Source organism: Barbatula barbatula, assembly GCF_947034865.1.
Source record: "Barbatula barbatula genome assembly, chromosome: 1".
In the NCBI taxonomy this organism is placed as follows: domain Eukaryota; kingdom Metazoa; phylum Chordata; class Actinopteri; order Cypriniformes; family Nemacheilidae; genus Barbatula; species Barbatula barbatula.
In genome coordinates, this window is record NC_136766.1 from 11,056,192 (window position 1) to 11,069,682 (window position 13,491).

The following is a 13,491-nucleotide window of genomic DNA, read 5'->3' on the forward strand; positions in this document are numbered from 1 at the left end:
CAAGCAAAGACAGAACAGTTTTTGATCACATTTCTTGGAAAGAAATAGCTTCTATCATAATGACAGTAGTGAATTTTGAAGCAGAGAAACCATTAAACCATTGCTGTAAATAAATGTATTATAAATATATACCTAAATGAAGTTACAGTATATGACACGTGCAATAAGTGCACATGTATTTACAGAAAATGTTTGTGTTGCAAAACAGAAAGATGATGTCCCATGACGTTAAAATAAATTAAACAATTCAAATGATTACAGGTCAATTTTACAAACTTCCACCCCAAGTTATTAAAATATGTTACATTTATTTGGTGCATTTGGCAGTGGCGGATATATAACATGGCTACAGATGTTGACGATATATTGTTGATCCTTTGTCAATAAAAAAGTTAATATTTATATAGCAAATCAGATGTTATTAGTCAGTTATTCTCCTGAAAGAATTCGCAAACTGCATGTTTTGTCATCATCTGAATGTTGGGTGAACGGGGAAGGTGTAATATTGTTCTTTTCTTTCAGATCGCCTCACTATGCTTGTCCAGAGGTTATAAGGGTAAGTGTACTCCCGTGCCTTCTCTTATAATGGTACTTTTCTCCAAATGGTCCCTTTCTTTTCTTCACTCACCACCTCTGTCTTCTCTGTTTCCCACAGGGGGAGAAATATGATGGCAGGAAAGCTGATGTATGGAGCTGTGGAGTCATTCTCTTTGCACTTTTAGTGGTGAGTAATTCTTGTGGCAGAAACTTGATTTTGTGTCACATACTGTAATTCTACTGTAATTTACTGTGTTTACTCTGCCATTTCCATAGGTAAAATCTGAACGAGCCAGTATTCTTGTAGTACAATATATTTTCTTGTATTACAATATTTCTATGCTAAAGAATTTAGGTTTTTATGGAACAAATGTTTTATACGGGTGGTCTCCCGGGCAGGGATTAGACTAGTCCAAGACCTAAATAAATGTAAGAGCTGTCCAAAACCAAAACAGCTCGCACTGACATATCTTAAAATACACCAGTGCCTGTCTCAAAATGCACACAAGTAATGGTTTTTGTCAGTCATGTTTGTTAAAACTACTTTAATTTTCTGATTAAACTGAGGCTTACTCCTGGTTTAAATTAATCCCTGTCCAGGAAACCGCCCCATGGTGTATTTGTAACCAGAGCTCAAAACATTGACACAATGAAAGCCTCACTGTTTTTTTGCTCCACCTATGAATCATCTTTATATAAGACATGAATGAGATCAGCTCTTTTTATTCATCCTGCTGAGCGCTTCATGAATCTACTTTTAGCTTCTTAACATTCAAAGAAAGACATCGAGTTCATGGAGGAAAAAATTAAGCTATAATTCGAGGGCCTTGCCCTTGTCAAACCTTTTTAAGGTGGTAAAGGAGATCTTGATTCAGGTGGTTGACTCTGTAAGTCCAAGATGTTTATCAATTTAAGGATATTCTTATTTATGTTTGCCTAATTTTTCCTGCATCAGATAACAAACAAATAAGGCAACTTTTTAATGATTTCCTAAACCAGAGGACTTGAAGATGAGTTTTGCATTCGTCTACACCACCAAGTTGACAGTCAAAACAGTCCCAGTGTAATCACTGCTTAAGACCCATGAACCCAACACATTCACAATCCAGAAGATCCGCTGGCCTCGGTGAAATTAAAAAGCTCTTTTATTTCCTGTGTTTTCATTTGTGTTTGATTTATTTAACGGCATCCTCCTCGGAAAACAATCAAATTATTCCTGCCCATCCACAGGAACCTTTTCTTTGATCTTTTTTCTGCAGGAAAACCTTTCATTAGAGATCCAATCTGAATTCTTTTTTATTATTTTCTCAATTTTTTCTTTCTCGTAGGCCTTGCTAGTTTTGGCTTGATTGTATCCTCCGTTACGTTGCCCTGTCGTCAGTCACGCTTGTGAATTTTCCGTGTCATTTATCAAGCGCTGACATCTCAGTGGTGTCAGAGGCCCTGATGGGTCTCTCTGATGTGAAAATGATGAAGTGTATCTGGAACAAAACAAAGCTAATTATCAAAGCACAATCATCCCTCTTCGCCAGCCTCTTTTTAATGTATTTTGCTGTGTGACATCCATTGCAGAAATCCTTCATAAAACACTTTATAAAATGGATTTCCTACCATTTGTGTGGAGGAGCTACAGATATCCTGTTTAATTTGAGATTTCAAGGGGAAATATTTCTGTTTCCCTCATTGTCAGGGTGCTTTGCCGTTTGACGATGATAACCTTAGGAACCTGCTAGAGAAAGTGAAGCTGGGGGTCTTCCACATGCCCCATTTTATTCCTCCAGACTGTCAGAACCTCCTGAGGGGGATGATCGAGGTGGACGCCACCAAGCGACTCACGGTCAGTATAATACTTTTAAATTAATATTTTATATATTGCTTTCCTGTAGCTCAGTGGTAAGAGCAAGCGCTAACAACGCCAAGGTTGTGGGTTCGATCCCAATGGATTCTTAGAAACAAAAATATATAGGATAATGTAATGTTAGTCCCTTTGGATTAAAGCGTCTGGCAAATGCATAAATGTAAATGTAAATATGCATTTAGCTGAGTAACTGACAAAATAGAGTTATGTCAAATAGTTTTTAGTACAAAACATTAACATAGTGTTTGCTCTCATAGCTTTCTGGAATTGAAATAGATTCTAAAATAAATGGTTATATATATATTATTGTTAAGGACTCTCATGACATGGGGGATCCTAGGGGTTACATGTGCACTACACCATCATCAGACACTATTTGGCTGCTCAGTTCTGCAGGCATCTACAGTATATTAAGCTGATTTCTGTTAAAAAGCGTTATGGGTCTGAGAGCTCTTCTGCTTTTGAGCTGTCACTTCAGGTCAACACACAGCAGAACTAATCCAACCAGCCTGTCTATCCGGATCTCACACATTAGCTTCAAAAAGCTTGAGCGGTGTGTCTCTGTCTCACTCTTTCTTTCTCTCTTTCGAAGTCTTCTCGGCTCTCCGGTTTTCCCTCTGCTACTTTTTTTATCATTCCGCTCCAAAGCAGACCTCCTTTCCCAATAGCTTGCTGGAGTGACATGGGGTTTATAAGATTGTCCTAATAACAATAGTTTGAACTTCCTTTTGCTTTTCAGAGAAAACAGATAGCTGTCTTCTTCGGACACATCTCTGTGTATTGAAATCAACAGCTCTCTCGTAGGAGCTATCCAGATGTAGTCCATGTCCTCTGTGCTTTGTCAGTTATATCAAAGAAATATTTTGAATGATGCCAGAGTGGGAAGGAATTAGATGCTGTGTTCCCAATTTAACATAATAGCTGAGGTCTATACAACTATACCACTGAGTATATCTGCGAACTTAATAGACCGCCGTCTTTGGAATGTATTACGATTGTTTCTTGAACACTTTTCACGTTTAAACACATTTCAGAGGGGATTCACAAAGTATGAATAGGACCCATTGATGGCCTGTCGTTTATAGCCTTTCTTGTTAAAGCGGCTACTATAGCGCAAATACAATGAAATGAATTGGCATGAAATGTCTGCTTAACTCCATCACATTTTTAGATATGTGCCCTGAATTTCTAAATCACATTATATCATCGTTTGATTAAATAGTGCGGCTATGATCAATAAGTAAAAAGAGTAAATATCTCTCATATATAAAATATCATATAACAAATCTGTTAGCAGTCAAGTTTGGTGAATCTTTTCAGATTCGAACAAATGCAAATGTAATTTTTGGTCTTAATCCGTCAGTTTGTGAGAGATTTTTTGTGTTATTCAACTAAAGTTCTTTCTGTTGGCGTTACAGGCACAGATTCATTAGATCATCGGCTCTCATGGGCTGCTGTTGTTAAGGCTGTTGTTCATGTTATTGGGGCCAAAGCTTTAATTAGCAGGCTGCAGAAATGTGAACATCTTTGTAGATGCCACAGTTAAACCCGCTGAGATCAGAGGATGCCACACCGAGGAGAGAGATTAGAGAGGGCCAGCAGGAAACTGCCTGACGCTCAGAGATGGATGCATCGCTTTTATTGTCAAGCCCTGCTGTCTTTGTTTGTCTCTGTTGTCTGTCCTCTCTGAAAGAATGCTTGTGGTAATGATGAAAGTTGCTTAGCTCGTGTTTGTTTCTTCTCTTTACAGTTAGAACAGATACAGAAGCACACATGGTATATGTGAGTATAAACCTCTCTTTGTTCATTTGCTTTATTTGTATAGTGTCAGATTAAAAGTGCTTTTAAAAGGATAGTTCACCTTAAAACCTCAACCTCTCGTTATTTCAAACCAGCTGGTAACTGGCATCCGTTCACTTCCATTGTATGGACACAAAACCAATGCAAGTGAATGGGGGCCAGTTAACAACTTCCTTCAAAATATTATCTTTTGTGTTCTTTGGAAGAAAGCAAGTCATACAGGTTTGAAATGACAGGAGGGTGAGTTAACAATAACAGATTTTCCCACTTCAATGTGTAATAAATACATAAAATAAACAAATGCAGGTTAGAGACGTACAGTATGTACGCAGGGTAAATAAAACGCTCCGTAAATTATTGATAAATGCTTCTTCTTGCTGGCTCAGCTGATATTTTCTTTTCAGGGAATAGTTCAACACAGAAAGTGTTGAGTATATATCTGAGCATAAACCTCTCAGTGTAGGTGTGACTTCTTACCGAACGCGTCAAACAAGAGACAGAGTCACACACCAGATTTTCTCCATACTAGCTGTTTATTTCTACGATAAAGAAAAATAAAGAATAAACATAAATGAAAATGTCCTAAGCATTCATACATGAAACTGTGCCTATTTGGTATGTGTGCAATGGGTGAGAACATACCAAAGATCACATGTGTGTGCTTCCCTGAATAATGGCATGACAGCTTAAAGAGTGTTAGTATGGCTGTTTTTAGGAAAGAGCCTTAAAGGGACAGTGCACCCAAAAATACAAATTCTTTCAGAATTTACTCACCCTTGAGTTGTTCCAAATCTGTGTAAATGTGATAAACATGGAGAAAGATATTTAGAAGAATGCTTGTAACCAAACAGTTCTTGGCCACCATTGACTACCATAGTAGGAAGAGCTTTAATACATTCCTCAAAATATATTTTCTTTATCTTCAACTGAACAAAGGAATTCATACAGTACATAAAAAATGTCTACCATGGTGGTCATTGGTGGCCAAGAACTGTCAAACCTTTAGTCATGATGTGAATTATGCAAGGATCCCAACAAATGCCCTAGGGTATTCCCATATGTGCTCATTTAATAAAAAATAAACAAGAACACTAGATGATTTCCAGGCCCATACTACTGTTTTGATCTTCTGCATGGATGTTCTCACAGAGCGGGGAAGAATGAACCAGAACCGGAACAGCCTGTGCCGCGGAAAGTGGCGATTCGCATGCTACCCTCCACCGAGGACATCGACCCAGATGTGCTGGAAAGCATGCACTCGTTGGGCTGTTTCAGAGACAAGAACAAACTGATGAAAGACCTGCTGTCAGACGAGTGAGTAACTAAGAAACACTAAGAGAAAAGGGAAAGTAAGCCAACACGTAGTAAAACTCTGATATAGTAAGTGATGTACGAGACCATTCCCTCTGCAAATTCCCATCACAATTGGTCACAGGAGGCACATTTGTGATGCTTGTTACTACCAAGTGTAAACAAGAATGTTTCTCAGCGGACCTTTCATGATCTGATAACCTGAGACAGATGTTAATACCAGGTGCCGCGTTCACCTCAGTCAAGGACAAGTTTTTCTCATTTTGCCAAATGTTGTTCTGCCCATGGTTAGACAAGACTGAGAGTGTTTGCTCTGGGGAAACATACGTGTGAAGATGATTGTTTTTCAGGGTTTGTAAACTCAGTACAGTAAAGGATCTTGGGTTCAGGTTGTTAGAGAGAAGCCCATTGGCTCATCTATCATCTCCCGTACTCACACAATTACCGCCTGCATGCTTCACTGTGTGCCATCACTTCGTTAGTCCGTCTGATAGATGACCGGTGTTCTGTCCCGAAACATCTCTGCCTCTTTCTCCTCTCTTGCCCGGTGTTTAAACAATTTAGACGACGCCTGCAGCGAAGATGAGTCATATTTACTTATCACTATGTGGTCTGGGGCAAGACATTTAACACAAGGCATCTTGTTGCCAGTCTTTTATGACTTTCGAACTCTCACACACTCTTGTCGGATATGTTGTGTTTTTGTGCACCCAAAAAAATTAGCGATATCCTGTGATCTCTGTAGGGGTGTCTTTTAGCTTTATGGAAATAAAGTGCTTAGTGCTCTTATACTAATTAATTTACTTATTGTAGCTTAAACTAAGGATTATCGTAGAGCGCTGAACCTTGTAATGTACTGGAAATCCCTGTTGACCACCCACACATATTGCTATCTAAATATTTTAGTGACAACCAGGAAAAGATGATCTACTTCCTCCTGTTGGACCGTAAGGAGAGATATCCAAGCCATGAGGATCAGAATCTACCACCCAGAAATGATATAGGTGAGGTTCGATTTAGATTTTTTGAGTTTATGTATTAAATTCTGAAAGATGATAGAAAATGGCATTCTAGCCATTTAGGTAGTAACAATGTTAAGAACACATTGTAGCTGGTCACTTTTATAAATGGCCCATTAATTAATCCAGGAAATAAACAAGCTACAGGCTGGTCATACCTGGTCATCATAAAGAACAACAGCTTATTTTGGGAGTTTTAGCTACCGTGTATTTAAAACACAGCTACAGCACCACCTACCAAGCTGCATTTTCCCACAGGAGGCCGGCGCCGAGTAGATATTAGAGGATGGGTTTAATGGGCCATTTGTTAAGATTGAAAGATTAATTTATTCAGATTTCGTTGTCCCCCCAGATCCTCCCAGGAAGCGAGTGGACTCTCCGCTCTTGACAAGGCACAACAAGAGGAGGCCAGAGCGCAAGTCTATGGAGGTGCTGAGTGTGACCGAAGGCGGTTCTCCTGTTCCTGTGAGACGAGCGATTGACATGGCACAACATGGACAGAGGTACAGAATTGGGTAACTACAATCAGAGGAGTGGATGTCTAGAATTGATGTTATGTTTTGTGGAACATTTGAATAAAAATGACTTTTCTCTAAAAAAAACTGCATAATAGCCGTTCTCGATAGTAGAAGCATTCTCTTCAAAATGCCTAAAAACTTGGCAGAAAAACATAAAATCATTCAGCTTATTTAATTCTTGGAAAACAATGATATCTCAGTTGGAAAAATATTTTACTATTCTTTTTAAATCCTTTTCTCAGTTAGTCAAATTGTATGCTACAGTAAATGTGCCATATGGTGAAGTTTGAATTCTCAGATTTGGCACAGTATGGAAGTTGCTAATGTGCCTTTCATTCTTTGTCTTGGCACGTTTTGCCAAGATTCTCTTTCATTTTTTCCATGTCCATCGTGATCCATTTCATCAACTCTGTGTCCTTTCCCTGTGTGGATGCTTTGGCTCAACTCCATGACATTTGTAAATTTACCTTTACTATTTTAACTTTACTCTTTCTTACTGTAGTAAATCTGTTTTCAGTAAAAGCTTGGATATCTCAGATGCCAATCCCATACTGCAAAGCAAGGACGAGAGGTATAATCCACCGCCATGCTCAGTTTTCTCATTTGAAGATGCAGTGGGGTTTTTAATACTCTAAACATATACTTCCACAGCAAGAGCACTGGCCTTTTGTTTCGACCAATTACATTGACATACAGAGCTTGAGAGGGAACAAAAAAAAAGCGGAGGTCGTATTTGTAAAGAAGATTTTTTTCCTCCTTGTTTGGCACCTCAGTTTTGGTAGAGCAACAGCCCTCTGGCTCCCTCCACACACATCAAAAGCATCTTATCGCCCTTATTTTGCCTTTCATGTTTCGTTTGATGTCTGGCTTTTTTTGTCCCCTGGTACGTCCCAAATTGTTCGTTTCTTTTCCTCGCTCCTGTTTTGCCTTCACGCTTCTTTCCCCATCAACCAACATTGTTTGTTTTTCCTACAGTGAGGTGAGAGACGGAGGTTATGAGAATGTTTGTTTTCATCTGTTCAGGCATGTTTTCTTCAGTCTTGATTTACAGTTTGGAGAATTCACAGTCCAGTTCTACTTCTGCATTAATTTGCTTAATGACACGCATGCAGAGCCGGTTCAGTCTGCCACCCAATAATTGACATGCGCCCTTTGTCATTTTTATTTAATCAATATTTTGTGTCTTGGTTCACTGAATTAGGCTCTATTACATGGATTGTTTTTGTAAAATACTTTAAGTCTTTTACTAAAAATATTGTCCTGTTACCTTTAAAACTGTGACCATAAAGAATAGAATTTCAAAATTGAATGTGTAAACGAATGCACTCAAAAGCTCCCCTGCATCTTTTATAAAAAATGTATACTGCATTTTTACGACCATTAGTTATTTTAATATAGTCTCACTTCTCTTCGTACCTAACGTTTTAATGATGCGCAACAAATAGTCTTCACAAACGCTGTACCTTGCTTTACCAGTAGAATAATTTTGCCTTACATTGTTACTGCCTGACATCTAGTGACTGTCCTTTCTATTAACCACTTTATTCTATAGTCATTTATTACTCTTATAAAGAACTCTCTCCCTGACACTCGCTTCTGTTTCTACAAGCTAATAAGCTGAACGCAAGAGGCAAATAATGAAAATCAGCATTTCTCTGAATCAGTGCTAATGTTTTTGTTTTTTACGCTTGAATTATCAAAGACAATTTAAGGCCATCGCATAATTCTCATCCAAGTAGCATTTTGCGAATGCAGATCAGTTTATGGATCAAATCCTTCCTGGAGTCTGAACGTTGACACCTTTAAGGGTGATTTACCGTTTCAATTTGCTTCCATGACAAAACCCATTGCGTCCATGGTCAATTAACTCCCGATCATTTATTGCCCTTAACCACTGAAGTGCGCCATCTATTACGTGGTGAAATGAGAGAATATTGGTTTCATACAAAACCATATAAAATTGGTAGAGGTGACATTACACGTGCTTAATAGAAATATGATATATAGATTAAAATGCTAATATGAATAATTTAATTGTAACGCATTTGAAGCTCAACGTGTTCAAATAACAAGATGAACTAAAATAGCCACAGCATGAGAAAAGTTGACATGAAACCATATAAATGAAGATGATGCAAAGGTAAACTCAAGTGACTAAGAAATACAACATGCTGATCTTTTACTGACAAAAAACTGGTTAAATGGATGTAAGTGAATGTATGCTGTGTAACTCCAGGTCTCGGTCCATCAGCGGAGCCTCATCTGGTCTGTCCACTAGTCCCCTCAGCAGTCCTCGGGTAAGCCTCATCCACACACATTCATTTTATTCACATTTTTGTTCTGTTACAAACTATATCCAGCTGTTATTAGTTGCAAATCTATGTACAGAACGTTTCTAGTCAGAAAGATTTTATCTACAAACATTTACAATATATGCATAGAACGCGTTATCCCTTGTAAAAGATCTTTTGTCAGATTTGTTTTGTGTATATGAGCCTGCAATGCCTTCTTAATGATGTAATGCATGGAAGCGCATTAATGGTAGTTATACTATTAGCTTTATAGCCAGTATATCCTCTATAAGCCCTTATATTTAAGCAAACCATCTCCTGTCCTTACTGATCCACTGCTACTACCAGTTCAACGAGTCTGTGATGCTTGGCATAATTACTGCTAATCAATGTCCAATTCACAAGCTTTCAAATATTTGAAGCTCGAATCACTAATGGATGGTTGGAATCCCTTCAAAAGCTCTGGATGTAGCCAGCTTTTACAGTTGTCTTGTTTAAGGAGGCTAACCGAATAAGAATCGACTGCTAAGACTTCCCAATAAGCCATCTTTAAGTCACATCAAGAATATTCCTTCAGGATTTAGCCCAGAGCCCGTTCTGATTCCAGCCTGATATCAAATCTACATTTTCAGAATGATGGAATCTCCATTTGAATGAGGAAAACGGGTTAGGTAGAGGTAATTTGAATTAGCCTTTGAATAACTGCTTGATATAGCTCATCTCAGAGTAGTTTTACTTCTCAGACACAGACTTAAGGGAAATATCTTCCCCGCGGTACAAAAGCGCTTTAAAAATCCCTTCCGCTTTCATGGCATTCTTTATGCCCATTGTATGATTGCTACTGGTTACCACCTGAAGGTTTTTCTTTTCAATGTTTTACAATAGGCTTGATGAGGGCTCACTTAAATTATTGTAATCTTATTCGGAACAATTAGTCGCCCCTTATTTTATCTCACCTCAGTTTTTGACCCAATTTCTTAGCATCACCCGTCAAAATGGATTCACAGCATCCTCATGTCATACATTTAATAAGCGCCATTGTAGTCAATGGTCAATTGCACTTCTTTTCACTGGCCATTTTTATAACATGGCGCTATTGTCTTGAAAAACTCTTTAATTCATGTATAGTATAATGCAATGTTATCTGCCAAATGCATTAATGTAAATGTCATGTAATACAGTATACATGTTTATTATGTGGGGGAATTCCAGTAGGCTGTGAGGATCCCTATGCCCTACTCACGTCAAAGAGCCTACAGTATTATATAAAGTTGGAACGGTGGTGGAAATAGGGCAAGTTTGCCTCATAATGCTGACGTTTGGAATTAATTCAGTACTTGTCATATAATATGTTTTTAATAGCAAAAATGAGTGCTCTATTTTTATTATAAATGAGTCATTCTGACAATAGCGCCTTTTTACAACGAAGCTCACGTGCCTTGCACAGATTTCCCGCTTGCTTGGTCACTGCTGACAGCATCTTTTTTTTGTCCCAACAACAACAACAACCCAGTGCTTTTTCTTTGCTAATTTCTGTTGCTGATTTTGCTTTGAGAACACTGGTAATGCGGAACATTTTATTTCCACTGTCTTGTTGCCTCTTGGCTGGTTGTGCTAATGGCATGTTTTTTTCTTTCTTTCTGCATTTCCTCCCACACCTCTCATCACTGGTGCCTTGTTCATTATCCTTTCATGTCTGGTGTTGGTATGTGTCTACACTGTAATGCCTTGTGTGTATGGACCGGGTTGGCTCTTTTTATTCTGCTGGCTCGGTGAATGCACTCTTGCAGCCCATGCGGCGATTCGCTGTTCCCCCGCAATCCGCAGAACTCACGTATTCGCCAAACAACAGCCCCACTCACGCTCCTGTGTCGCGGTTTAACGGCACAGGCCCCCATTCCCCCAAAACCTTTCAACCAAAGACAGTTGCCCTTCAGTCCAACAACAAAACCCAGACCCTACCAGCCAAGCCCAAAGTCGCAGACAAGCCCCTGCAGGCCACCAGGTCCAACCCCCTTCCCGTCACAACGGCAAGGCCATCTACGGCAAAATCTGAACCGTCTACGCCCTCCACGCCCTCCCGTCCCCTGCCGCCACCAATACCCAGCAGCCCTAAGGTGCGGCGACCGCCTCTCACGGTGCCTCCCAAACTCTCCGTTCCCCTTTCTTCCCTTTCGCCCATCCGGCTTCACCATCTTCACCCGCTGGCCGGGACTGACCACAACGGCAAATCTATCCCCACCATACAGGTTACGCCCCACCCCTCCCCCAGGGGTAGCCCGCTGCCGACGCCAAAAGGGACGCCGGTGCACACACCTAAGGAGAGCCCAGCTGGGACCCCCAGCCCAACGCCACCCCCAAGCCCCTCCATCGGAGGCATGCCCTGGAGGACACGCCTCAACTCCATCAGGAACAGCTTCCTTGGCTCACCACGCTTCCATCGCAGGAAACTACAAGGTACTGAACAACTAAAAAATGTATGCCACTACACGAAGGATATCCTAGATCAGGTGGAAAGCAGTATGTGTGCATATAGAAAGCTTTGAGGTGGAAGAATGATGGTTGCAAATCCCTTTTTAATTCAGTTTTCATTTGACGATCCCCTCTAAGCAAGCACAATTCTACAGATGGGAGGGTAATAAGCTTTCTGATATTCCATCATCAGCTCTATCTGACGATATATCTAGCAATGATAATGAAAACTGCAGTAGCATCTCTCCTCACCTCCAGCTGTTTCCCTTTCCCTCTTCGACCGGGGAGAGGATCAGATGAGCTTATAGCAGGCCGAGTTGAATTACTCTTAATCTCTGTAGGTTTGGAGTAATTACCCATGGTTAATCAGCATTACCCTCCTCAGGTTGTGAATACCTTATCTCTTTGGTTGTAGAGTATGATGCAATGTTTATATTCCACTGAGGTTTGTTGGCTTTGTCTCTCTTCAGTTCCCACGCAAGAGGAGATGTCCAGCCTAACACCAGAGTCTTCCCCCGAGTAAGTATTTGCCATTTTCACCATCAAGTAAAATTTGTGGCTCTATTAAATTTGAGTGAGTGGAAGGACCATTAAAATAATATTCAATTATGACTAAATGACTAAATTACAATACTTGTTATTTTACTGCGTGCGTGGGGGCTAAATGCATCAGTTTTTGTATTAACCTGCACTGTTTAGAGCTAAACCGCAAACACTCAATTAAAGCTCGTGTAATTAAGATGCTTGATCAGCTCTTTGAACTTGCTTTTCCTCTAAATTAAGTTTTTTATTACGAGTTGAAAACCGCTATGAAAATTCAATAGTTAAAGTTAATGCGGTGGTCCAAACATTGTTCCAGGCCCCATTAGCCTAGTTTGATGATGAAGACGTTATCAGGGAATAGTTCCTCATGCATAATTCAGTGTTTTAGTTCCACTTAGCTTCACAGCCACATAGAACAGCACTGGGGTACAAAATATTATGTGCCGTGTTTTTCCTCTTTTTTCTGTGTTGTTTTTTTTATTATTCATTGTGGTAAAGCTCAAAGGTGTCCTAGATAGGCAGTCACTATTATTAAATCAATAAGATTTCAAGCGGGGATGAGAAATGAGTCATACTGTATGCCAACATTAAATCCTCCATGTACAGATTTTTCGTTTGGCCACTCGGAGGTGTAAACTAATGCTGGACATGATCTCTTCATCAAGTTTACCAATACTAAATCTGCTCTACATCTGAATGGAAATAAAAAAGTCATGAATTAAAATGCATTGATAAACTGCAGATTGTTGGTGTCGTTTAACAACAATAGAAGTTCTCAATTCCGAATTGTTTGGCAGCGGACATATTGTCACTTTTTTAAAGTGATGTTTTCATCTCTCAGCATGTCCAAGACAATCCACTGACTCTGACAGCTTACTAGCGCTCATCTTGTCAGCGTTCATTGTTCTGGAGTTCACTGTGAGAAATGAATTCAGCTGAGCGCTCTGGAAATGTCAGAGAGTGTATTCCTATGAAATCCTTTATTTACTTTAGCCAAGCACAGTTATGTGAACCGTCATTTTTGCAACGCAACTTGTCTCTGAAGGGTCTGATGTTCCTTGAACTCTTCCACTTAGGGTGGAACTGAAACCCTTGATAAATACAGTATATATATGAAGAGAAGATGGTCTATTTTATTTATG

General features: G+C 39.5%; 1 protein-coding gene across 14 annotated transcripts in view; it reads left to right on the forward strand.

Moving 5' to 3' along the window:
* The window catches only part of brsk2b (BR serine/threonine kinase 2b), a 97,896-nt gene that overhangs the window by 76,533 nt on the left and 7,872 nt on the right, over positions 1-13,491 (forward strand). For 3 of the 14 annotated variants that reach the window (XM_079462174.1, XM_079462172.1, XM_079462175.1), the window contains exons 6-16: positions 523-556; positions 656-724; positions 2,228-2,374; positions 4,146-4,177; positions 5,345-5,509; positions 6,413-6,510; positions 6,878-7,028; positions 7,561-7,614; positions 9,280-9,340; positions 11,125-11,791; positions 12,277-12,325. In XM_079462174.1, coding sequence (XP_079318300.1) covers positions 523-556; positions 656-724; positions 2,228-2,374; positions 4,146-4,177; positions 5,345-5,509; positions 6,413-6,510; positions 6,878-7,028; positions 7,561-7,614; positions 9,280-9,340; positions 11,125-11,791; positions 12,277-12,325 — 1,527 coding nt within the window. Of the gene's footprint in view, positions 1-522; positions 557-655; positions 725-2,227; positions 2,375-4,145; positions 4,178-5,344; positions 5,510-6,412; positions 6,511-6,877; positions 7,041-7,545; positions 7,615-9,279; positions 9,341-11,124; positions 11,792-12,276; positions 12,326-13,491 lie in introns of all 14 variants that reach the window. The other 11 variants (XM_079462177.1, XM_079462173.1, XM_079462178.1 and 8 more) reach the window with 7 other exon arrangements.